Below are 26,963 nucleotides of genomic sequence, written 5' to 3' on the forward strand. Positions count from 1 at the left end.
AATGCTGTTTATACTTCTGGTACAAAATTATGGCTTATTATTTCCACCATCTTCTTTTCACTTGTCATACTGTACATCACCCTACACAGAGCCCTACCTCGGTTCCAGGAGTCCATGAGGAAGAGCATTTCTGTTCCTAAAGCTAGGATTACTTTCAACCAGTTTTAGATATTTCAAAGTTAAACAAGCAGACTAATCAAAGCTACTGGTCATTGTTGCAGTCCGAAATGTGGATACCAACAGAAAAGGAACTGCTAGGATTAAACAGGAAACCTTGGGCCACTGGGGCTGGGAAAAAAACACCATCTAAAAGACCAGACAACATCCATTGACATTCATTTCGTGTGGAAAGTCAAAAAGATATATGAACAGTTTGGCTCATACTTCATAGATATTTTTTAGTTTGTTAAGAAAGTTTCTAACTGCCCTGGATTTGAGTAGTTTTCTTCATTTGTTCCTACTACTGATCCCCTTCTACTGTATCTATGCCTTCCAAAGCACTTCCATTGTGGATAACTGCATGAGATCATGCAGCTCCGGTCTTTTAAACTTCCTTTCAGAAATATTCTGTTCCAGATAAGATTATAATTCTCAGAGAAAAACTGGCTGGTCCTAGAGATTTCATGATTTTTTTGTAGTTTTGTGGCTTTCACATACTTATCCAACCAGTTCTTCCTTGGGTTATTTTGATGATTTCGCATTAGTCGGAAGTCTTTTCTTCCTTATGCCTGTGTGCACAGATGATCATATTAGTTATTGTATATGAAGGCTTGGATCTGTGGCAGAAGTAGAGCTTAGCTGACTCTGATAGTGTCTGCTGTGGCAGAAGTAGAGCTTAGCTGACTCTGATACTGTCTGTCTTACTAAATAGTTCAGCTTGTTTAATAGTGGATGTTGGTATCTTTTTTTTTGCTTCACAATTCTTATTTTAAAAATCTCTGGTACCACTCATAAGACAGCCTCACTGTTTGAATGCAAACAGGCTTTTGAACTGAAGGTGATTGACCTATATTCAGTCTCCCATGCTCTTCTGAAATACATTTTGAAACCTAGACTCTGAGTTATGTATATGTATTGTCTGCAGTACACTCAGTCCAAGCATTTCAGATATGGATTTCTCAGTCCTCTAAACACATCAGATTTTTCCATGCTGTAGAAATTTTCCAACCTGTTTGTATAGAAAATTGGGTGAAGACTAAAGTTGCTTCACAAGGAGCAGTTTTATCATGTGACTCTAGAATTCAGATCACAAAAGTTGTTTTCTTCAATGTTTTGTTTATAATGGTCTTGTTCTAGTTTTCACAATCTTGTCTTTGAGGACATTTTGCTTACATCTGAATGGGGTTTTTTGGTTGGTTGGCTGGTTTTTTTGGGGGTTGAGTTTTTTTTTGTTTTCTTTTGCCAAGGACTCTATAGTGCGTCCATCAGAAACAATCCAGAAGGTCCAACAAGGGAGTTCCAATACTGTCTGCCCTAGGAAACAACTGTTTTGACTGGATGTTCTTTTTCTTACCAATTATTGATTTTCTTGGTTTCACACACTCATCCTGCCTGGAAGGGACCAATGGCATTTGATATTGTTCTTGGAAGGATTACATATGTATTTTCACAAAAGGTGGCTCTGCAGTACTGACTTGAACTGAAAAGCTGTTGTGTACTAATTTAAACACTCAGATTAAGAGCAGAAAGTTTACCACCTAAGTAAATCAGACAAAGGTAACTGATAGGTACTGGCAGAATAGAATAAGATTAAAATGAGTTAATTTAACTGCTGTTTCCAGGGACTTGTTCTTGGTGAGATGCTGGGTTTGGTTTATGGAAATGGTAAGGGAAAAAAACCCTTTCCTGGTGAAAGAAACAGCAACTTTGTGGGTTCAGAAGTGCTTAAGGCAACTCAGAACTAGAAAGATGCATCTCACAGGTGCCACTGAGATTCCAGAGAAAATAGTTAAAAGCTACCAAGGAGCAGACTTTTTTTCCAGATTATCCCTGGTAGCCTCTGAACTGCCATCTGGCTGCTCTCCAATAGGCCTGTTCGTGTTTGCTCCCTGCTAGCAAGACAACTGTCCTTGCAGGTTTGCAAGCAGTAGCTGTCTCTTGGGATATCTCGGCATTGATGCCATGCATCCAGCTGGGGAATTGCTAGCCTGTAGGAGTTCCAGTATGTCCCAAATAGTCCAGATGCCCAGGGAATATGCAGATTTATTTTGTATATCAGTGTGGAGACATTGATGTCTTCTTGCTGCCTTTTTCAAGACAAGTTTTATATCTGCACAGCTTGTGTGATAACCATCAAGGCAAAGGACTTCAAGTTGGTAAGTTTGATTCTGCAAGGCATCCCAAAGCTGGTCTGCCATCGGGGAAGTCATGCCCTGGACACAACAGATCAGGTTCCCATCCCAGGCAACAGCCCAGCTGCAAGGATGAAGAATGTGATTTTATTTGTCTGTGTTCAGGAAACAGGTGCTTGCCATGGAAAGTGGCACTGCTTCCCTTCTCCTTTTACTGAAATCATTGATGATGCCATGTCTGAGACTATGCAAGTCACTGAGGTGTAACTCAAGCACTGCCCCAGTCTGTGACTGGTCATGTTAAATTGCTTTTCTACGATAGGATAATCAGAAGTGATTCAGCACTTGACATCCTGAGCGCTATTGCTGTGGCCTTTGGACTTCTGAGAGGTTTGAACTATAGCACTGTGCTCCTAACAATGCCCAGCACAGCACCCTGGTTTGTAAACTGAGTGACTGATCATTCACTTGGAACAGTACCAACAGCAATTCTATAAAGGAAATGTTTAACACTGTGTGACGATAAGCCATGAACTTGTGCAAACTCTGAGATAACTGACTTGAAGGGTTGCCTTTGGCTTTTTCATCTCAGTGTTAAAATATGCTTGGCCCTAAGTATTTATTAAGGTAAAATTCCTAATGAACTTTCTAACTTCATGCAAACATCTGGCAAACAGCTGAGTATTGCAGCACAGTGACAGGATTTATATCTTTGACACTTCAGTTTTCCTATTAAAAGTTATATCCTTCGAGGAAAATAACTTGTCTCATTTGCAGAAATATTTTCATTTTGTTGCTTCAAAATAGATTAGAAACACATGAAGAGATTCAGATATACATAAGAGCTCAGAATGGGAATAAAAGTACTTCCTGCAGGCATTATGACTCCTTTGTAGTGCCACCTGCTAATGAGAAAGTAGTAGTAAATATCATTGTGACAAACATTAAACATTCTTAGAATTATGAAGTACTACTTTTCATTTTTGCAACAGTAAAATTACAGAACTACCAGTCAAAGTTCCCTTTTCTACAGTAATTTTACAGTGAGAAACTTGATTTAGGGAAACCCCACTGTGAGTCACACTGTGAATTTATTTTTTCATTATTCAGTCAGGGGTGTGGGTGGAAGTCATTTGAACATTTTAAAATGTTATCAAAGTTAGCTAGGGAAAAGAGAAATAGCTCCAAGAGTCAAATCCAAGCTCTAGCTAAGAGAGGTACAAAGTAAATGGAAATCACTGAGAGAGAAAAATTTTTGAGGCTGGGAAAGTCTTCTGGGGAAATATGGCTTCCCTTAATGTTTCTAAATGTCCTTTTCAATTAATGCTGAAAAGGGAAATCATACTGGGTAGACCTCTGGCAGTGTTTACATTCCTATGTAGACTTAGTGAGTGAGAAACAAGGAGTAGAGTACCTAGAAAAGGGACACTTTCAGGTCTCTTGCCTCAACATGAGCAACAAGGGTGCAGCTTTGCTGAGGAAGAAGTGTGCAAATAAAGCAGGATTATTGCCAATACAGAGAAACACAAACCTGTCCTACCTGGGTGTACACTGGAAAAACCCTTGAAAATGCTGGCTTAACAACTGTGTCACCTCCTCTACCTTAGGTATCCATTTGGGTTTAGCAGTGGTTTAGCAAATAGATACCAGACCTCACAAGGTGACTGAGGACAACGTGAGTGAGGCACTGATGTTTGTGGTCCAGACAGGAGCTACCTCTGAAGAACTCTTGGGTATAGATAAGGGTCAATTTTACTTATCTTCTTTAATTACATGGAGATTTTCCATGTAAGCCCCTCTGGAACACCTCTGCTATAAAGACAGCCTGGAAGAGCTGGGATTGTTTATCCTGGGAAAGACAAGGCTTCAAGGAGACTTCTTTTGGGCTTCCAGTACTTAAAGAGGGATCATAAGAAAGAGGGAGAGGGACTTTTTACAAGGGCAGACAGCAACAGGATAAGGACAAGAGATTTAGGTTAAATCTTAGGAAGAATTTCTTTACATGGAAGGTGGTGAGGCACCGGAATGAGTTGCCCAGAGAAGCAGTGGATACCCCTTCCCTGGAAGCGTTCAAAGGCTTTCAGCAAATTGGTCCAGATTCCTTCCAACTCAAACCATTCTATGATTCTAGAATGCTATGATTTTAGGAAAATTTCAAGTAGTGTTAGGAGTTGTCCAAACCAAGCACCCTGAGAGAGGTGAAGCTGCTGCAGCTTCATGACAACAGGTCCAGCCAGCAGTGAAGCTGCACTTGTATTCCCGGTAGGGACATGCACGTATACATATGTACCAAATGGACTGGCACATGCATCTTTCCAGTCACATCACCACAGACACAGGGGCCTTCAGCCCCTGGTCCAACCCCAGAGGCTCTCACTGAGACCCCCACAGGCAGGATAGAATCCCTTACATGGGAAAATTACTAGAAATGGGGTTTAGTGAGAGGCCAAGACATTCAGATGCAGGTGCAATGCAATGGTCCTTCAGGCAAAATAAGGAACTGTGTAGACACCAGTTGGCACTCAGTAACAATCCTCATGTATTTTGAGGGGATCTCACTTTCATTTTGGCATATTCATGTCTCATTGTGTTGGATTTTGAGCTTTTTTCTGAAGGGCAGACTCTACCCTTCCCCTCAACACAGATTCCAGGGAGTTGTGCCAAAGAACACGCAGTAGGAAACCAACACAAATGGTGAAACGGGACATGACTTTGTAGCCCAACACTGGAAAATCCCAAGACAGGAGGAAGCCACTGCTTCTGCTTCCTCTTCCTTATACTGCTGAAAGTTTTTCACTCTCCAAACGAATAAACAGCTCCCACAGTTAGTGCTGGAGCCCAGGACTTTCTAGTCCTTCCACTAGCTGACTTGGAAAGTAATTTATTGAAAGTTTCATGGAAAACAACTATGTGTCCCCTCTGACTCTCTGTCCAACGCAGTATCCTCTTGGTCACGTTAAAATTTGGCCATAGACCCTCTGTAGAAATTTGCAAGGCGGAAGATCCTCTCTGTGAAAGCCACATGATTTCCTTATGTTCCTGTCTCAGCCACTGGACACATTTGATTAATCTGCATCTCTTCTTTGCCTGTATGTATTTAGACATGTCTATGATGCCTTTGGATAATAAACAAATTTTAAAAAAAATAGAAGAAATAAAAAATTAACCACTTTTTAGAAAAAAAAAAAGAAATTAAGCTATTAAATCAGGAACTATATAAACCAGCCTACAGAAAAACTGGAGAAATATTTACAGGTATGACTAATTTAAAAACTGAGTTAGAGAAGTGAAGCAGAATTTCACAAATTCTAGGATTATGTGAGCTGTAGTAAAGTCTTTGGAGAGGTACTCAGCACATAAAATTCCTTTTGTACATGTCTGAAAATCAACACAGATTAGGAATAATCAATAATTAGGTTTCCTTGGACTATGATCCATGAATACGGAAGTTGAATTTCTTTACATCTACCACAGCTGTACCTTTTGAGGAATTATTGTCCTAGTCATTTTGAATCCCAGCACATGAATGTTGCTTCTGCTTTTGAAGTGTCCTATATTAGCTTCAGTCAATCACTCCAAGTAAGCTATGTGACTCACATTGGAAGGTATAAAGTAATTTCCTTTTTCCTAGGAATGACATATGCTCTGCTGAACCTAGATATAACTAGGAGGTGCTACACTACAGTGAATGTAGAATTACATACTAAGTACATTATTTTTCATGCCGTTTGAGAAACTAAGTGAAGAATTTTCCAGCATATTTAAAATAATTATGTATATTTGCATTTTTCCCTCTCACACCAACATTTACTGTTTCCCTTTTAAGGTTCCAAGGAAGCTCCTTACCTCCAGTAAGGACAGAAACATCAAAACCATCCTGAGAGATGTCCAACCTGTACCTGTCAGGTTCCAGAGTTAGCAAATACACAGCCACTTCAGGCCAAATACTCTGGTGCTTAGCTGTCCTTGCAGTCAGAATTGTCTTCCTCAGTTTAGGGGTCTACACTGTAGGTTCCCACATGTGTCCAGGGTATTTAAACCCAATCAGTCAATGAAGTATAGATAGCAATTAATCTCATTTTCAAGTCCATATCTTATGGTCAGTTGAATCACACTCTAGAATTCATTGTCCAAAATGGGAATTTAGAGACCTAAATAACTTACAGATATCTACGCAAAAAAAACCCAAACCAACCAACCAACCAACCAACCAAAAAACAATAACAACAATAACAACAACAACAAAACTTAAAGGATATTTCATCTCATTAATCATTTGCCTGTACTTGAGACACCCACCAGGCCTTGCTACCATGACACAGAATCTATGGAGACATGCATCCTTCTAGGGCAGCTGGAGGTCAGGTGTCATTCCCTAAGGTATCCCAAATAACACCAATGCTCAGGCAGCAGAATCACAAACCTCATGTCTTAACTTAGTTGCTGTCGCTTAAGACCACTCTAAAGTCTTGGAGACTAGACACTGCTTCCTTTTTACTAAAACTTTCATATATTTATCAACCTTTATCATGGCTCCCCTCATTCCTCCTTCTATGAAACAGTAAATACAGAGTCACAAAATGGTTACTTTAATCTTCCATTTCCACACTGATGAAAATCCCTGTTGCATTTCATGGAGTTTTTTTCTCCCAGAGTTCATCTCTCTCTGCCTGAATCCAAACACACTATTGCAGCTGAGACCTTATCTATGCTGGCAAGAGTACAAGTATCACTTACCATACATATAGGAATCCAGCTATGCGTTTCAGTAGCATGACTGATTTTTGTTAATATAATTTTGTAAAAAAATGTTGAATAATTTTAGCACTCAGTTCTGCTAACATCATAAGATTGTTTTAGATAGAACTTTTAAGTAACTGATAACAGTCCTCCTGGTGTTATGCTGCTGATTATTCCTAGATAAGTTCTTTGTACTGTCTTTTGTATTTTTTTATTACATATTAGAACCTATTATTCTGTAGTCTGTTAAGTATTAAATAATATGTATCATCTATTTGTTTCATTATCATACAATATATTATGTTGCTGTTACATGTTTTTTCTTATTATTTCTACAGTTTCAAGACTTTGTGCCCTAAATAGTCTAAATTCAAAATTCAAGAAAACCTGTGAAATGTAGCTCCACATTTTATCTGAAAAACACTTCCTTATTTTTAAACACACTACAAAATTGCCCAAAACAGAAGATTAGGACAAGATAAGGACAGTAACATAAATTAAACAGATTGCGTCACTACCTGGTGATGAAATCATTATGCATCAGTTTTACTAATCAGAGGATATTATACAGCATGAGTCAGGCTGTCATTTATTTACTATTAGCTATATAAACAAAGCTGAGAAGCGTGTTCAGTAGCTCAGGAAAGAAACTGAGGCAGAGAACCTTGGATGAAGATGAAGACTCTTTCACTTCTTCTGTTGTTATATGCAGCCATCTCCTCTGCTTTTCCTGTGACCCCAGAAGCAGAGGATGAAGGAAAAACCCTACAGCTTGTAGAGGTAAATATTTTTTTCAGTGCATTTCAAAGGGTAGTCTTTGAGATAATTATAATTGTAACTCACAGAATATTGCTTGAAATTAAAGATTTACCATTTTGCAGATGTTTCAATAGAAAGCTTTCCCAATCAATCTAGAAAATGTGTGAAAATTATATGGAAATTTTTTACCCAAAAGTCATCTGAATATTGCATATTTCACTTTTGGTGTTTTCAGTAAAACAACAAAACTTCTGAAGCTTGAGTTTTAGCAGCAAGTTCTGTGGCTCTGCAAAACCAGTCAAATTCAGTAACAATATTAATTTCTGAATGTGCTTTGAAACTTGTAATATGACTGGTCTTAATAACATAAGGAAGGAAACTTGCTTGAAGCAGACGTGTTCCAATGTTTGGCTGAATAGATCTTTTACAGAATATTTTGGAAAAAGGGACATCTATGAGAAATACAGCACTCACATAGACACAACACTATTTGTTGTAGAAAAAAGTGTTGAAATTTAGTAGAGACTTGAGTTTCTACTATCCTATTTTGGAACTAAAAATAAAAGGCATGATTTACCAAGTCTGACTCTCTAGTAGTAGTCACTTGCTTTCGTGGGAGACCTGGTTGTTTGGAGTATCACTGCCAATCTTGATTTCCTTGAATGAGACCAGATATAAGCTTCCTCATAAATTTTGCTGTTAGAGTAGTGGGACATGATAAATAATGTGGGAGTATTTATTAATAGTAAATATGAGATTTTCAAGACATTTCTTCATATATTCCATCAGTGAAACAAGAAATTCAGAAAACTATAGCAAAACGGTAAATTATTCCTGACTCCTCACACCACTTCCTGGAGAAAATAGGTTGTTATTACTCCTGGTAAACACAGGGCAAGTCGACATGGGAATAGTTCACGATTACTCAGAAAATTTTAGTGTGACCCAAGACAGTACCGATATGACACAGTGCTCTTCTTTTTTTAAAACTCTGATTCAGAGTTATCTACAGAATTTCTATGACCTTCAAAGGGATAGCCATCCTCATTTAAGAAGCCATGGTGAAAATCCCCTTGCTGCAAAGCTCAAGGAAATGCAGTCATTCTTTGGACTACAAGTGACTGGGAAACCTGATCTTGACACTTTGGAGATGATGAAAAAACCCAGATGTGGTGTACCTGATATAGGGCAATATGTGTTCACAGCAGGGAATCCTAAATGGAAAAGAAATAATCTGACATACAGGTAATATTTCCTAATCTGAATAAAAAAAATCTTATTCAAAAAATCTAGCACCCCAACTTGAGGGGGAGGGGGGTCTGAAGTAATTATATTATGCCATATATGGACATATAGAGTGATTAAGTGATTCCTAGAAGAAGACACACTCTGGAAGGCAGTATCTAAACTGAAGACATTATTGATTTTCATTCACAAGAGATACACCTAAGATTTTTTACTTTTTCACAAGTTATTATTTTTCAGCTAAAATGCTTAAGTTCAGAGAAAATGCTGAAATTTCAATGAAATTCTTAACAATATATTATTATGTGTTGTTTTTTCTTTGAAGAATTTTGAATTATACCCCAAAGATGACAAAAGCTGATGTAGATGAAGCAATCCGAAAAGCTATCAGTGTCTGGAGCAACGTAACACCACTGACATTCCAAAGGGTTGAGGACAAAGAAGCAGATATAATGATTTCTTTTGCTTATAGAGGTAACAATGATAACTCTACATATTCAATAGCCATCTGCAGTCATAGGAGTAATTTAGGATTTTAACTGATTTTTTATGTCTTCATTATAGACCATCGTGACAATTCTCCTTTTGATGGTCCTAATGGGCAGCTGGCTCATGCATTCCAGCCTGGTGAAGGTATTGGTGGGGATGTGCATATTGATGAGGAGGAAGCTTGGACAAAAGATGGAAGAGGTAAGGATTTTGTAACTGGATTCATTTACATAGTTTTACCCTGGATGTTCTTAGCTCAAGTGATGCTTATTACTTCATGAGCTTGATTACAGGCAGAGAAGTGAGTAAAAGAGATAGAATTTGGCCTTTTTTTTTTTAGGAATTACCTTGCAGAAAATAGAGGTTTAGGTCATAATGGTTTATAATGGCATATAAACATTTAGTTCATAATGGTTTATAATAATTTTAAAGTCAGCATTTTAAAATACTTTTTTTTCAGATAAAAGATAAAACTTGCATACAAGCAGATCTGATGGGAGACTTCTCTAGGCAAATCCTTTCTCTTTCTTAACCTAGCACTTCAAAATTTGGTGCTAACTAGGATGGTCCAAGTATCACCAAAACTGTAATCTCAGTGTTTGTTTTGAAGTCATTTTTCTGTTGGATCTCTGCCAATAACTACTCATCACTGGCATGATCCTTGATCTGAGCAGTTTATGTGACAGCAGGAGAAACAGTTTGTGTTTAAGATAGAAGAACACTAGAGAAAGGACAATGAGACCACAATTAAGGCCAGACATTCTTTAGTTACTCATATAGTTCTTCTGTTACAATATTTTTAAGTTGTGATGTTGATAGAATTACTTACAATCTTTCTTGCACTTTTGGTATATTTTAGGAGGAAGCATAAGTTGACTGTGCTAAATACCGAAATAGATTTTACCTTCTTTGTATGATTTTTATCCCACAGGCTACAATTTGTTCATTGTTGTTGCCCATGAGCTTGGCCATTCACTGGGTCTGTCTCATTCAAATGATCCTGGAGCACTGATGTATCCAACTTACTCCTACACGGACCCCAATGAATTCCTTCTTCCCCAAGATGACATTGATGGCATTCAAGCCATATATGGTAAGAAAAAAATATATTTATTTAATATTTCTACTTGAGAGGCTCATAAATGATAAAAGGAATTTATCAAAACTACATTTATTCCACCAAAATGAGATGTTTAACAGCTACTGAAAAGCGGATAACAAAAGAGAGAAAATTCCTGGAAGTTAACTTCAGCTGAAGTCAATTTCTGCAAAAAACTCATTTTGGAACAGATGAACACAACCGATTTTACCAATATTAAAATCCTGTGTATCATGACACTTACTTTAAAATTGTATCCCTTTTCATTCTCTGTAAAAAGTGTTCTTTGTGTCCTCACAGAACTTCTGAGCACTGTCTTTATATTTCTCCACACTAAACGATAAACATTCATCCTATAGGGCAGTCTAATGCTGCTGTGCAGCCAACAGGACCAGTAACTCCAGAAGCCTGTGACCCAAATTTGACATTTGATTCTATTGTTACCCTACGCGGAGAAATCTTCTTCTTCAAGGGCAGGTAACAACAACAAGCATATATATTACCCCTTTAAAAGATTCAGTAATTTAAAAAATTCCACTAAGGGAAAAACTATCCTTTTGGAATCTAGTACAAAGAGAAGCACTGGAAAACTACTGTACATTTACAGAAGGAAGAGTTCTCAAATCGTTAGTCCTAAGAGCCCTAGTTGACAAGAGCAGGGACAGTGACAAGGGCTTGTAGGTTGTCTTCCAGCTGTTCTACTACTGTGGCCACTGTGACACACTGTTCAGACTTGTCTCTGAACTCCATTCAACTAAAGAGCAAGAGCGTTCATATGTCCCTTAGCAATCTGTCTGTGGGTCCCACACTCATCCTCAGTTAAGGAGCAGTGGCAGAACTGAAAGCATGGCCAGGTAGAAAGATGTTTGTTAGGTGGTTACTGAATCTAGGTCTGAACCTTCTTGATATACAAAGAAATAGAAGGCCTTGTATTGAACTTGCCTGATTTTTAGCATGTAACTGAGGTGCTAAAATTAAGAATTCTGTTGCTGTAGATTGCCTTTATATTCAGTGGAGGGGGAGTATTCACACCCAAGTACTCATCTCCCCTCTGTTACACTCCAGGAGCTATAATAATTCTTTTGCATTTATGATAGGAGTGGAACTATTTTATCACATAAATTTTGTTTAAAACAGATACATGCTGCGCAAACATCCTGCGAGGACAGAGACTGAGCTCAATTTTATCTCACTGTTCTGGCCAACATTACCATCAGGAATTCAAGCTGCATACGAAAACATTGAAAAGGATGAAATTGTACTTTTTAAAGGTAATGGAATCTGAAATTCTCTACTTTTTCTGACTATTTACTTCCTGCTCCTTTGCAAACTATTCAATTACAGAAGTCAAAGTGTTTTTAAGGAAGTGAAACAGAGAATCTTACAATTCTGCAAGTAATTAAACCAGAGAATCATACTGCTGTAAGTGATCTCCAGAGGTCATAAACCTGAAAACTTGCCCTTCTGTTATACCTAATGCTCTGAAAAATAAGACATGAAAACAGCTACCCCTTCTTCAGGTCTAGTTCTCTTCAGGTAACAGTACTTCACTTTGTGCAGAAGGATTTTTTGTGAATTCAATTGACAAATACAGGCCTTTTTACACTACTGTTACTGTTATGCGTATTACATTTTGTGATATTTTTGGGAGAAAAACCTACCAAAAAAAATATTGGAGGAAAAGAGTACAGTGCGAGGAAAATTGTTCACTGAACTAAAAATCAGTCCTTTTTGTTAAAGGTCTCAAATACCCTTTAAATATCTCAAATAACTTTATTATATACATATTTAGGTACATGATATATTACCACATATAAAAATGTTCATTGCACTTAAAATTACCAAAGCACTTTAATTAGATATATATGCTTTTCTTAACAGTTTAAATTGATGCATACTGACTAGTTTTCAAAATATTATATGATTCTCTAATCAGATAGTATATTGCAGGAATTTAATAAACTCAATAACCTAATCCAGTGTCAGTGGATTAACTGATCAACCTCCAGCCTTCTCCAAGTTGTTATCCAGACAATTACTTTATATTCATTTCAAAAAAAATCTGGGGAAAGTTGTTATCCATACACCTTACGATTCTAATGTTTTACTCCCAAAACCAAAAGATATTTCCGTTGTTTTCATGATGTATTCCCAGTGTGAGAATTGGAAAAATTTTTGAAAGTAGAAAACTGAGAGGAATAATACTGACATCTAGACACATTATTATTTTCTACACATCTAAAACACAAGTAAATGCTGCTTATGAATAGCAAAACCAAATTAAATTTTCTTATATTTTTCAGAGGATAAATATTGGGTTGTCAGGGGATATGATATTGCGCCTGGCTATCCCAAACCAATCTACCGCCTGGGGTTCCCGAAGACTGTTAAAAGAGTTAATGCAGCTTACAGTGATGAAACCACAGGAAAAACATACTTCTTTGTAGCTAACAGATACTGGAGGTAAGATTGTATGTTCATTTACCAGAAGGCCTATTTTCATTTGTCCCTGGGGATTAATGTATTACTATAAAATCCAAGTGTAATGATGTTTAAACAAGGTATATTCCACAAATTTAAATGTGATTTTTCTAAAGCTTAAAAAAACTAAACATTTGCTAGAAAATGTCGACTTTTCTATAGATTTTTTTTTTTTTTTTTTTTTTGCTAAAGATTGGATTCCTGTAGCGGAATGTAATTACTTGGAACTGAATGAAGAAGCTGCTCAATTAAAGAGTGGTTTTCTATAAATTACTCACTTTTTCTCTATGACGGTGCTGCTGTTCTGTGCAAATATATCCACTTTGAATTTACATTTTAAACAAAATGAATTGCTAATAGTGTTGTATTAAATTTCTCTATGAAGAGATTCTAAATATTCTCCAAATATACAACTGGTTGTATTTCTAATTCAAGTATGACAAATTTCAGAGAGCAACGTCGTTTAAAAAGTGCATCCCTGACACTAATTCAACAATGTTTCAGGACTGTGCTACTGTCTTCTTCTCCAAAGTTTTCTGTTTTGCTTTTATATTGAACTGGATATTCAGTGCCTGGAAATAAAAACTCTTTTATGTGCCAGTGATGCCTAAGGAAGGCTCTGCCAGTCCAGAAATACATTAATAAATTCTTGTGCTGTGTTCCCAGGGTCTCTGAGAACCTTGTTGCAAACTTTGCCATAAGCAGGATTTTCAAATCTCAGGACATTCATAATGTGAGAAACCTAATACATAATAGAAAGAATCAAAAAGCTACTTTAGTTATTCTTTATAAGGCTTCTTAGTAACAGCAGAGTTGTGTACGTGTACGAATTCACTTTTGACTTTCAAAATATTGTCTGCTTCCTCACAAATTATAATGGTGTTTCTTGTTCTAAGATATGATGAAAAGAAAAAATCCATGGATCATGGTTATCCTAGGAAAATAGTCTCTGACTTTGGAAAAATTGGCAGAGTTGATGCTGCTTTCTGGAAAGATGGTGAGTAAAACATACCTTTAATCTGTGTTTACTTGAATATTTGGGCTTCTGTAGATAGAATAATTTCCAAAAGTTTTCAAAAAGCTGTCATTAACCTTAATGAGAAGGAAATGAAAAATATCAAGTATATATGGACAGTTTATAATGGGGATGATTTTTTTTTCCACAATACTGAAAAAAGTCACCTCTGAAATATAATTGGATTAAATTTTACTTCTAGGCTATGTCTACTTCTTCCATGGAACAACTCAGTTCCAGTTTGATCCTCGTGCCAAACGGATTGTTGGACAAATGGAGAGCATCAGCTGGTTTAATTGTTAATTGCGATATTTTTTCATATGCACACCGTATGTTTTTATGTCCTGCATTTTTCAGCATTGCCTGACTACCTGGTCAGAATGGATTTCTGTTCAAATTCCGTTGGAGTATACTATTAACAATTATTTATTTTAAATTTATTTATAATTTATGGCAATTTCATCTGTTACTGTTAAGTTTCCAAATAAATTATGTTTCTCATATAATTGTGTCCTTTATGTCTTATTTGCCCTAATGCTCAAGAGCCAAGTCTAGCTTTCAAACACTAAAAAAATGTGTTCTGGCAGGAAATGGCAAATCTTTTTTCCCCAAAGACAAGAGAAAGGGGCAGACAGCTGTCTCTGAATTTCATCAAGCCACACAAGCCCTGGTTAAAATCTGATGGGCAATTAGACCAGTTGGAGCTCATTATCATCAGTGTACAAGTCTAACTCCATCTTCTGTTCCTCTTTCCCCAACTTCCACTCTTAGCCTACTCTCTGGGGCGTATGTCTTTGCAGCTATAGGCAGAGGGGTGTGATGTGTGTGGGGTGTGCGTTCTTACATTTTTGGTTTTAGAAACTAGTTTCAAGGCTTGAAAAGACCCTTGAGATCACTGAAGCAAGTCTCTTGCTATCACAGGTAGCCACTTTATATAACGAACAAATAAACCACTTTAATCAGGGACCTTTCAAGTGCTTACTACTCCAGGAGTTAGTAAATCCCTCCTAATTTCAGTGGGTTAAAGAATCAAAAAGTTTGCTTAAAAAATGAAAATTCTTGGCCAAAAATACTTCAAAGAAAAAAATTAATGAAAAAGACAACTTGACTTCCATCTTAACCATATTTTTTTGCAAATACCCTCAGTTAAAATGGTTTTTGAAGGGTTATCCACTTTCTGTTTAATCTTTGTAGCTCAGTTGATAACATCAAAAGACATATGACCAACACAAAATGTGTTATCTTGTATAACACCTGCATTATTCAACATGCTTCAGAGGAAGGTTTGAGGTTACTGTAATAGAAGTAATTATATTTGAGAAAAGAATGTGTAACCTCATAAAAATATATATGTTTAATTTTTTTCATTTTTCATCTGTCTGTATTAGAAACGTATTAAATTATATCCTTCATAAATAAAGAACAGACTAGGTAGTTCTTGTGTTTAATAAATAATCTAAATACTATTCAAAGATAATAAATTGTATAGTTGAAAATTAACTTGATTATATACTTTATAACACCTAAGAAAATATTATAAAATAATAAAAATAAATTACAGCAAATCAAACACTTTAATTAAAAGTCAATTTATGTGAATCCTGTTCTCACAAGGTATTGTAAGTACCAATTCTCTAATTTCAAGCCTTTGTAGCAATGCTATTTAAATGTATTTTCTCAGGTAAGCCAGTACTGCTGAACTAACAATGACAATTAAACCAAAAATTGATTGGGAAGTATATAAATCTAAATAGATCATGTTGGTATTTTTAGCAAGGAAGGTCAAACATAACACAAGGTTTACAAGGAAAGATAATATTTCTTAATAGAAAAATTATACATTAAAAATTAAAAACTGGGAGCACACGTCCCCTACAGATATGATGTAGGAACAGAAGATCTCAAGGCAATGCCAAAAGAACTCCTCAGATTCAGAGCAGAATGTTAATCCCTCTCTAGAATAAAGAAGTAATGTGTAGTCATGGGGTAGAGAAATGTTAAGTGGGAGACAAGGGGTATGGAAGTGGTTACGTTTTAGAGGAAAGAAAGATAAAGGGTAATTTACAAACCATGGAAGATAAAGAAGTTAAAAAGAGGATGGAGATTCTAATGGCGTATTTTTAGTCCATGCCTTTTGGTATCCTGCAAAGTTCTTATTTTTAGTTGCCAGACACATTTTTGAAATCGCTTTGCGTATTTCCCAATTGCAGGAAGACCAAGAGCTCAAAATAAAGTGATGTCTTTGTGAGAAATGTTACCCGTGCTTATGTGAGTGAATATTTCCTCTGCCTTCATGAGAGCGGTGATTGCTCCATCCCAGCCATACCATTAGGAGGAGGGCATCTCTGGTGCCGGTGGCTCTTGTCTGCCTTCAGGCACACACTTTCAGTAATTTGGAATCCGGGTGTTGTTTCCAACTCAGTCCACACAATCACCTACCATTTTCTTACTCCTTTTAATAAGTTAACAGTCCCATTTGCTACTTACTGTACTATGTTAAAGCACTGTACCACTCCCTACTGTCTTTTTACAGGTTTAGTGTGTAATTATAGCCCCTATAATTACTATCTGAGATAGATTTGCCCAGACAGGAATTCAATTCCCTAAATGTGTTTAGTGCATTTGAGGTGCTTTAGGGTATCCAAGCAACCCACGCAGGTATGAAATGGAATTTCTGGGAGATCATTACTTCCCAAAGTCCCACAGAGTCTGTACTGTCTCTAGGGACTTATTCTCAGGTGGTTGAATCCTGCTTTCATAGGCTGCAGTCTTCGCTAAAGGTTTGTCAAAGGTCAGAAAGATAATCTGAACCATTTACCTTTGTCCCATGTTTTTCATTCAGCTTGAATAATGATTCAAGTTTGTTGACTCCATGGAAGGATTGAGCCTGAAAAGTAGTGGCTCAACTCAGATGCCTGAACAGTTCTCTAGTGCCATTAAGGTACCTGAAGGTTTCCAGCTGGCTTCCAACTAGCAGTCTAGAAGCCACACAACCCCTCTAGGTTCTGGATTGCAGACACCTGTGTCAATGTCTTAGGTTCACTAGACTGTCTAAAAAGCACAACAAAATCACATTTTAGGTAGCTTAATTGCTGCCCAAGTGTTTTCATCTGATCTCAGGCTTAGGTTTTCACCACAGGCAATAGTGTCTCTTAAAACATTTGATGGGCTCCTGAGAGCATCCTACTAAAGTTTGCTTCCTACATGTGGTGAGATGAAATGCTCCCTAAATGCCATTTGACCATATTGATTAGATTTCTGTTGATATAATGCAAGCTTAGACAGTTAACTCACAGACACCCACATTGTGAACAATTAGGAATGCTGAATCCCTGCTGGTATTTGTTAAGATCACCACAATGCAGCAGCATTGCTGACTCCTGTGATGCTCTGTATAACATCACCTGGTACTACTGATGTGATGAGGATAGGTAGTGACCTTTCTGGATTAAAACATAGATCACATTGCTGCTGTCTGGATAAAACCAATTCTAAGGTGAGAAAAGATGTCATGATGCAGATCAATATCCACCAGCTCTAACAAATGTCAAAGATAAGCATTAAGAAACCATAGCCAGAAACTGCCTATACAAAAGCATTAGGAAACCGTAACCAGAAGCAACTCATACAGCTTCTTCTTTTCCCAGGCCTCAAGGCCAGCTATAGGGGTATTTGTGAAACATTGCTTGCAAAAAAAAACATATTCAGGTCTTTTTCCCATGGGCAGTGGGAACTGGCTGCTATGTAGGTGGCCAAGTTGCAAAACCCTGGTACTGCTTTGTGTGATGTAGACCTCCATCCCCTGTCACTCAAATGTCTTCTGAGTAAACACTAATGTTAGCTGAAACTAGGAAATGTAGTCTAAATTAGTTGTTTCAATGAAGACAGAGAGCACCAAGAGAGGTCAGATCATCCTATTCTAAGGTAGTTGGTTGAATCACTCTCCAGAGATATGTATTTCTCTGTTTTATATAGAAGAATACTTAACTAATAAATCCATAAAGTTAGGTGCAGCTGATCTTAACCTAGCTGCTCTCATTGTCTCTGTCCTTCTACTGCTACATGGTAGACAAGCTGTGGGGATCTGATAGCCAGTCACAGTGGGTAGAAAGATAATCACTTTTCCCAGTTCACATCAAATCTGCTCATAGTGCTTGATTTTTATATAAAATAAAATTCATATCAGCCAAAACATGTTTTTTCAAAAATGTGTTCTAGTGCCATTGGAAAACGCATTTGATGCAAAAGCCACTGAGCAGGTTTTTTTTGTCTTTCATGGCGTATGCATGTACATGGTCAGATGGTAGCACCATGGTCATTCCTTCTAGATTTGAAACCTTTGAGACAAACAAACATATCCATTTGAAAACATAAGACAGGTCTCAAAAAAGAAAGTTTGTACTTCTGAATAAATACGCACATCATTTCCAGTATCAGGTCAATTGAGCTCACTGTCTCAGAACAATTGTTGTTATAAGTTGTACTTCAGTTACAGAACTGAATGGGATCCATACAATGCAATGATAATAAAAACAAATCAAGGGACAGGTTTGATTATTTTTTTTTATGGTAGCTGAGAAATGCCATTGACAAATAAGTTTAACTAACGAGGCTATTAAGATGGAAAAATCCATCATTAACACCTCCATCTGGAGAGAAATTGGCTGCAATTGACAGTAAAAAAGCCAAAAACAGGGAAGCAAGGATTTCCTGAAAAAGCCACCGTCCAACATGAAAGCATTTCTTACAACTGTTTTGTAGAAGTTGGGGACATGCTGTCAGAGCTCCTCTGAGGTGCCAAACACCTTCAGCTCCCTTTGCTGCCAGTGGATGAGGAAGATGCTTGGCTGGCACAGGGTGAAATCCCATAATTTGTCACAGCTTGTGTGACTTTTGAAACTTCCCTTATTCTGAATTACTTAAAAGAGGAAATAATCATATCCCCTGTGGCTAATGTGGTTAAACTGAAAAAAAACTTTTGTGATGAAATGGCAAATAGATAAAAATAGATAGGTAGATAGATAGATAGATAGATAGATAGATAGATAGATGCATACATACATACATAAGTATGTGTAGACAGAGATATAAGATTATTCACATTTTTTAGGCTGGATTTATAAGGTAAAATCTTTTTCATTTACGTATATCTTGGATTCCACTGTATAATTTAAAGGAAACACCCCTTTTCAAAGTGTTGCAGGGAAGAGGTGGGGAGTTATTTTGCATTTTCATCCATTTTCCAAAACACTTTATGAATTAATTTGAAAAGAAAATTTTCTGCTTACAGTAGTTTCTGCCAAAGTTTTAATTATTTTTTTTAATGGGCTTCATATCTCCTGCACAACTTTCATTTTCTAGGCTGCTAATGGTGGAGTCCTTCTACATTTTGTGGCCCCATTTCACACAGCTGGGTCAGGACAGGTTTTGCATTTTTTCACCATTTTGTCTGGCATGAAATTGCTCGGGTTTGCTAAGTCAGTGTAAAATAACTAAAACTGAGTGCCGGTTTTGAAATTGTAGCCAAGCTGCTTGGGCGTGTTCAAGTACTAACTGACTTCAGATGACTGAGAAATCGGATGGGTTTAATTAAGTTTTATTATGTCAGTCAGCACAGAGTTATAGCATATATGGAGGTAATCAGAGCATGATGAAGTCTGAGTCAGCATACAGCTAACTCTACAAAGCACCCCATAACTGTACGAACTGGGCAGGATGTGAGAAAGTATGTACACAGAGAGGAAAGCAGACTGCTCTCCTACCAGGACAGGAAAGAGAGTAAGAATGAAGGATCTTTTATTTTGGCTTTTAACATGTGCAGCTGTTTCTAATGCTCTTCCCAGCCACCCAGAGAAAGATGACAAAGAAGATGCAAAGCTTATACAGGTAACTACACTGTCCATATCTGAGATCTATTGAGCCCTCTATTTTTAGATATAATCTGTGTGTTTCAGCTGCACAGAAAGCTTACTGTCTTTCTGAGACAATGTTATAGCATAGAAGGCTGTTATCCAAACTTTACTAAAATAGGATAAATTTTTACAAACTGGAAATGTCAAGTAAGTAAGAGTCAGGGACAATCTCATCTGTTTCTTTTTAGCTGCAAACTGCAGGAAAACATCTGTGGTGCTGCAAAATCACAGGCAGAAGATTTTACCATCAAAGTACACAAACATATAAGTCCAAAGGTATTTGTTTATGAAACAGATCAAAATGTGAAATGTGTTTGTTTTTTTTTCCTTTCACTAGGACTATTTAAATAAATTCTACGCTATTGAGCCAGATCCAAATCTACTTGGATGGAAAATAAATGCTAAATCTACAGCTGAGAAACTTCAGAAAATGCAACAATTTTTTGGTTTGAAAGTGACTGGAAAACCAGATAACGAGACATTGGAAATGATGAAGAAACCCAGGTGTGGAGTTCCCGATGTGGGTCTCTACGGTGTTACTCTGCCAGGATGGAAAAAAACCCAACTGACATACAGGTGGTATTTCAGTAATTACTGTCTAAGTTTAAATTTTAGGTTTGTGGATGTCCACTTTTGTTATATTTAAGTATAACTTCTATAGCAATTGTTTCGAGTTGGGAATACAAATATGTTTATCTTTCCCCAGCTTTTAGCTGTTCATACTCCTGAGAGGAATTTCTGAGAGTCAAGCAGGGTGTTCCACATTTTCTGTGTCAACCACAGTGTTTTGCCTGCCCTGTATCACTCCTGACAAATATTTTGTGAGCCAAATGGAAACATCAACTGCACGCTGTACAAGCTCCATTATCTTCAAAATTTGCTAAGATGAACAGTTTATTTGCCACAGAATCCTGAGGAGATAACTTTCCTCATGCTCAAGTGACAACCTCCTGGCTAAGACCCATTTTGAGAAAAAACTGATATTGTGTATTTATTATTATTTCATTATTTTAGTGAAAAAGACATTGAACAGTTATCAAACATGCCTCAAACTCGCTCAGTTCAAGATGAATCTTGGGAGCTATTGGTTTACAGGTTAAATTTCTTCTTATACATTTCTGTTCATCATCTTAAAAATATTAGGAGAATTTTTTTTGCAGATATTAGGTATTAATACTTAAACTCTCATAACCATAGAATTGTGAACCACACACCAGATATGAGCAAAGAGGATGTGGATAAAGCAATCCAGAAGGCATTTAAAGTGTGGAGTGCTGTTACGCCACTGATTTTCACTCGTACTCATAAGGGAATAGCAGACATAATGATTGCTTTTGGGACCAAAGGTAATATGCTGACTGCGTACGATGGTAAGATTAATTTATAGATTTTCCAGTTATCATAACATAAACTCAGTCTTGTTTCAACTTCATGTTATTTAGCTCATAGATATTGCCCTCGCTATTTTGATGGCCCCCTAGGAGTCCTTGCCCATGCCTTTCCACCTGGCAGTGGTTTAGGTGGTGATGTACACTTCGATGAGGATGAAGATTGGACCACAGGTTCAGATGGTAGGTCAAAACAAAAGGTTTCTGAAGTGTTGTACGGATGAATAAGTTCCTTTTTGATTATACTTAAGTGAAGGAATAGACTGAGGTGAAACGCAGCATCAACAATAAAAACAGTTTGAGGATACTACAGGCTGTCCTCCAATCTGGATATTTATAATGACACAGACATAACCTCAGCCTGATCTACTCTAGTTCTTATTTAATACTGGTAAAAATACCAATGGGACAACACTTTTCAGGTGGGAGTGCTACAAACCTGGCCACTCTTACCTGGGGGCTGGTAGGGCCTACCAGAGTTTCACAAATCAAGCTTTCTGACATTTTCCCCTTTTGGTGAAAACCAAGCCTGGCAGAATCATAGACTGCAGAGGAAGCTTTGCAGCAGACCTCAGAGGAGATCCCTACCACCTAAAAATCAGTACAGCCACCAATGATAATGAAGAGTCTTCATTAATAATTCCAAGATAGGTTCAACTATAGGCAGCAGAGAGGGGAACACCAAGTGCTCAACTATCTGACTGGGATTTGTCTGCTCCCCTCTGCCTCTAGACTGGCCATACAGCACATACAGCCTCTGATAGGTCTGTCAGTACACAGTTACATTATCCTTTTCTCATCCAGTTTTTGGGATGGAAAACTGCAGAGGGTAACTGCAGCAGGGGAATGAAGGTCATGCCACAGGAAGAGCAAAGAACTAATGAGCAGGAAGGTCCTGTAAGAGCACTGCAACAGGAGAAGAGTGTGGGTTAATTGTGATGGGAAAAAACCAAAAGGCATGAGGAGTGGACATGTCATGTGATAAAATAATGTTTTCTCCACGTTGGGACTAAATGGGTCAACCTCAGTTTTGCTGCTGTTCCTCAGCAGCAAGGCTCCAGTGGCCAGACATTGCAGAACTCGGAGAGCGCAGACAACTCATGAGAGGGGGAGTCTGACTGGAAATATATGTGGAAAAAATGAGGCTTTGTTTTGTTTGCTTTTTGAGAAACAAATATCTTGGCTTCAGTAAGCCTTTCTTGGGCAATCGATGACCAGTCCTGTGCTCTGCCACAGACTTGTGATCTTCGCTAAGTCTGTTGACATTTTCTGTCTCTTAGTCTGTGGAGTAGATGATCATTCTTCCCTAATTCAGAAAGACGAGTTACTTGGAGGGATGCATGTTGAAGTAAATTCCATTCTTATCTATTTACTGCGTTGACATATTTCATGGAGAATAAGCATGTATAAGGATAATATTTTAAAAATAGATTTTGTTTGACAAGAAACCATATTCTTTAAAGTCCTAATGGTAGAAAGGTAAATCATTCTGCTAACATTTTATTTTTCCTTGTCTGTTCATGATCTCATCTTTCTTTCTCACATTTTAGAAGGGAGGGTGACAAACTTTGATGTGTGAAACTTTGATACCTGAAATGAACATGGAGTGTGTTGTTCTACTCTTACCCTGGAGAGCTGTTAGTTTGATCTGACTCACTATCTAATCTGTTCTACCTCAGCCAGGAAACCCTGCCAGGACATTCTTCAGAGCTGCACCCACACTCACCTCCAGACATCTACTCATGCCACACACATACTTTCAGTAGCTAACAGAAATAAAGAGAGTCAAAAGCCACTCCCTTGTAGTGGGGGAAGACCATAACCTTATCCTATAAAAAATATGTTCATGTATATGCATACCCCAGCGAATGTCAATACATTTTATGAAAACTGTCACTGAGCAGCAGCCTTGCTGTGATTGTATGAGCCAATTGCAGAAAAAAATTAGACTAATCTCTTCTCTCTATCAATTTCTTAAGGATTCAACTTGTTTCTCGTTGCTGCTCATGAGTTTGGGCATGCCCTGGGTCTCTCCCATTCTAATGATCAGAAGTCTCTCATGTTCCCCAATTATGCCCACAGCAGCCTCAGTGAATTTCCTCTCTCTCCAGATGATATAAGTGGCATTCAGTCCATTTATGGTGAGTAAAATCCATGGCTTTTAAAAAAAAAATAAGCAGGAGAGAAATAATCTCTTTCATAAAATTTCACCATAAAAATAATTGTTTTCTTATATATTAAAAATGCATTTATATGTGAAAACCTTAATGTTTCTACAATTTGATATATTCTTTCTAAAATGTCTCCCTCAGGATCCCCACCAAATGCCCCAGATAAAAGGCCAGCCACTCCTAACTCACCTAAAACCTGTGGCTCCCAAATGTCTTTTGATGCTATAACTACACTTAGGCGAGAAGTCATTTTTCTAAAGCACAGGTAAATACTGAAATGCCATTTGTCTCTATGGAGTTTATTTTTTTTTTTGATTTATAAAAAAACTGAATACTTTTGTGATTTGTGTGGTTATGGGGTTTATAGTGAGACAAACAGATTTCATTTCATGGAAATACAACTTTAAGCAAGTATGAATTATATTAATATTTTTACATGGTCCCCTGAAAAAACATGTTTTGGTTTTTTTCCAGAAAGCATCTCAATACCAATAAGACTTTATTCCCAAATGTATAGATTACTATACATTTGCAGAATGTATACAGGTTACACCCAGTAGTGACTTGAATAAATGCTGCAACTATTTCATAAGAATCATAGAACGGTTTGTCTTGGAAGGTACCTTAAAGATCATCTAGTTCTAATCAGGGACACTTCCAATAAGATCAGATTGCCTTTCCAACCTGGCTTTGAACACCCAATTAAGTGTATAATTAATTTAACTCATTTAATTAATTAAATAAGAAATCAGTTTGTTTGACAATTTCAATCAGTTTGTTGAGCCAATCTCTCCTCCAGTCATCTTTGCAAGCCCAAAGTCATCCAGGGAATTAATCCGGTTAGTAGCTTACAGTAAGGCTTACCTGGGATCCTATAACTCTCCTACTATATGGTACAACCTAAAATTTTCAGCTGCTTATAGCTGATCCCATTAATCAATCAGTACCAATGAGAAGGGTAATGCCAAAAAGAAGCTAGAATAAAAAACCCCACACTTACCATTGTGGGGAGTGTTTTCCTTTCTGACACATTAACCCAGGTAGCGTTCCACTAACAAGAAAGAACTTGTAAATGACAATGTTTTTCACGTTCTTTTGTATATGTAGAAATGTCTGTGGTTTATTATGTACTATAAAACCTGTTTCATATTTAAATCAGGTACTTATGGCGGGTCTATCCTGATAACTCAGAAGCTGAACGTGAATTAATTTCTACCTTCTGGCCAACTCTGCCACCTGCTATTGAAGCTGCATACGAAAACATGAAAGATCAGATCCTATTTTTCAAAGGTGAAGTATGAGATTTTCTTTAATTTTTTCTTAACTTTAATTTTTTTGGGAAGAAGGGAGGAAGAAAGAGTAGACATGTGGGCATAAAATTCACTTTTCAAATAAATAAGATAAAAATTTAGAACATTTCATCCAGTGTTCCTACAACCTACAAAAAGGAGTGTATTTTTCCTTTTACTGTCTGAAAATGACAGGTGAAACTAAATATTTTTATTGCTTTTAACAGGTAATAAATTCTGGGTTATCAGCGGATATCAGGTATTGTTTGGTTATCCAAAGAATATCAACACACTGGGCTTCCCTAAAGGAGTCAAGAAAATTGATGCAGCTGTTTGTAATAAACACACGGGGAAGACAGACTTTTTCATAGGTGACAAGTATTGGAGGTAAGAAAGTGTCTCCAGAAAATAAAGATCTGAAAGACAACCTGCTTCAGCAGAAGGCTGGCTGGGACAGTTTGTGCAGGATTTCTCTGATTTCTGGAAAGTCCTGGATTATTTTACCCTATTTAGAAAAATAAAAGTGAGAGTTTCTTTCCCATCTTTGACTGATTAGCACTGGATTTTCAATGTCTCTCTTCTAAACCCTATTCCCAAACTGGCATGAGTGACTCCCAATACTGAAACATCAAGCAGGTGGAAGCAAAAATCAGCTTTGGTAAGTTGATAGATTCTTTCTGTGTGCAAGAACAATGGCTGCAAAGGCCTTTTGCAGGCAACCAGGAGCATATGTGGGTCACACAGACTTTATTGTGACTAATTGTGGGGTTCCTCAGTGAGACATATGGTGTCAGCTGGATTTTGAGATTCATGTGGTTTCCTGCCCTCTGTTTTTGGTTGTTTTGGACAGATTCTTTACAATGTCTTGCATTGCTACTTTACTGCCTTGGTCACAAGACAATAGCATGCAAGAAAACCACAACACACATTTCTTACCTAATAACTCATTCTCTTAACCTCATGTCCCTGTGAAAAATATTTCTTGTATCCAAGGAGAAGTAAAACAAAGGCTAGCTTGTTTCCTTGTTTTTCTTTCCTGAGGGAGTTTCTCAAATCTGGAAGAACCTTTCAGGTTTTCCTTTCAGCCCCCTTAATTCAGTTCCATCTCACAAAAATTGTCCTGGCTCAGTTAGGAACAACTTGATTGTTTTAGAAATAAGTCCGCTTCCTTTCCTCCATCTAAATCTATAATTTAGTAGAGGACTATCTACAATATTTTATCATTCTTATGATAAATACGTGCAGTTACTATAGCAGAAATTAATCTGTCCAGTTTCCGTGTACTGTCTGTCACAACACTATCATTAGAGGAGGTAAATCTCATCCCTGCTGTCAAAAATGTGAATCTTCCTTCAATTTTTCTTACTTCAGGTGCTTTTTTGGAGCTATATCTGCCTTTATGGGCAAACAAGTAGCAACCTCATGGAAAACACAACGGCCAGCATCCTGCAGGCATTTTTGTGACCTAATAATACAACTTTCTGTTGTAACCCCAGTGAAATCAGTCAAGCTGCAGATGGTGGGCATGTTTCAGCAGCTGCTTAGCTGTATGTCAAAACTCTGTGTAAAATTACACATCTCCCTTCATATGATTTAGGTTTGATGAAAACAGCCAGTCCATGGAGGAGGGTTATCCTAGACTGACAGTCGGTGACTTTCCAGGAATTAGCCAGAGGGTTGATGCTGTTTTTCAAAAAAAAGGTAAATGGAATGAGTTTTTAAGTAAAATCACTTTACTTCTAAAGATCATAAGTTCTGAAGTTATGATGAATGTCATTATTGCTGTATCCTGCAAAAGACAGAAATTAAGAGATGCTCTCTTTTGTGTTCCCTGGTTGTCAAAATGAAGCTGTTTCTTGTATCCATAACATGATGCTTTGCTTTTTCATTTCCAGGATTATTCTACTTCTTCCATGAATTGAAACAGTGGGAATTCGACCCTATTGCTAAAAAGGTTATCCGAGAAATAAAGAGTAACAGTTGGTTTAACTGTTAATATCATTAAACTTTCTTACATTCAGCAAAAGACAATAATTCTGGAGATCTCAGAACTTGTTAATATACACAATACTATATGTACAGAA

At 37.2% G+C, this 26,963-nt stretch overlaps 2 protein-coding genes across 2 annotated transcripts; both read left to right on the plus strand.

Moving 5' to 3' along the window:
• The first annotated feature begins 7,706 nt into the window (after nt 1-7,706).
• On the plus strand, nt 7,707-14,575 carry LOC113944085 (interstitial collagenase-like). Its single transcript, XM_027636718.1, has 10 exons — nt 7,707-7,811; nt 8,791-9,035; nt 9,361-9,509; nt 9,600-9,725; nt 10,456-10,617; nt 10,983-11,100; nt 11,761-11,894; nt 12,927-13,086; nt 14,001-14,101; nt 14,322-14,575. The coding sequence occupies exons 1-10, from the start codon at nt 7,707-7,709 to the stop codon at nt 14,420-14,422; spliced, it is 1,401 nt and encodes a 466-aa protein (XP_027492519.1). The 3' UTR covers nt 14,423-14,575.
• A 5,271-nt stretch (nt 14,576-19,846) lies between these two features.
• On the plus strand, nt 19,847-26,875 carry LOC113944092 (matrix metalloproteinase-27-like). Its single transcript, XM_027636730.1, has 10 exons — nt 19,847-20,005; nt 20,369-20,607; nt 21,229-21,377; nt 21,474-21,602; nt 23,399-23,560; nt 23,732-23,855; nt 24,750-24,880; nt 25,107-25,266; nt 26,477-26,580; nt 26,775-26,875. The coding sequence occupies exons 1-10, from the start codon at nt 19,847-19,849 to the stop codon at nt 26,873-26,875; spliced, it is 1,458 nt and encodes a 485-aa protein (XP_027492531.1).
• Nucleotides 26,876-26,963: the final 88 nt, after the last annotated feature.

This window comes from Corapipo altera, unplaced genomic scaffold (assembly GCF_003945725.1).
Source record: "Corapipo altera isolate COAL_440 unplaced genomic scaffold, ASM394572v1 0, whole genome shotgun sequence".
NCBI classification, from domain to species: Eukaryota; Metazoa; Chordata; class Aves; order Passeriformes; family Pipridae; genus Corapipo; species Corapipo altera.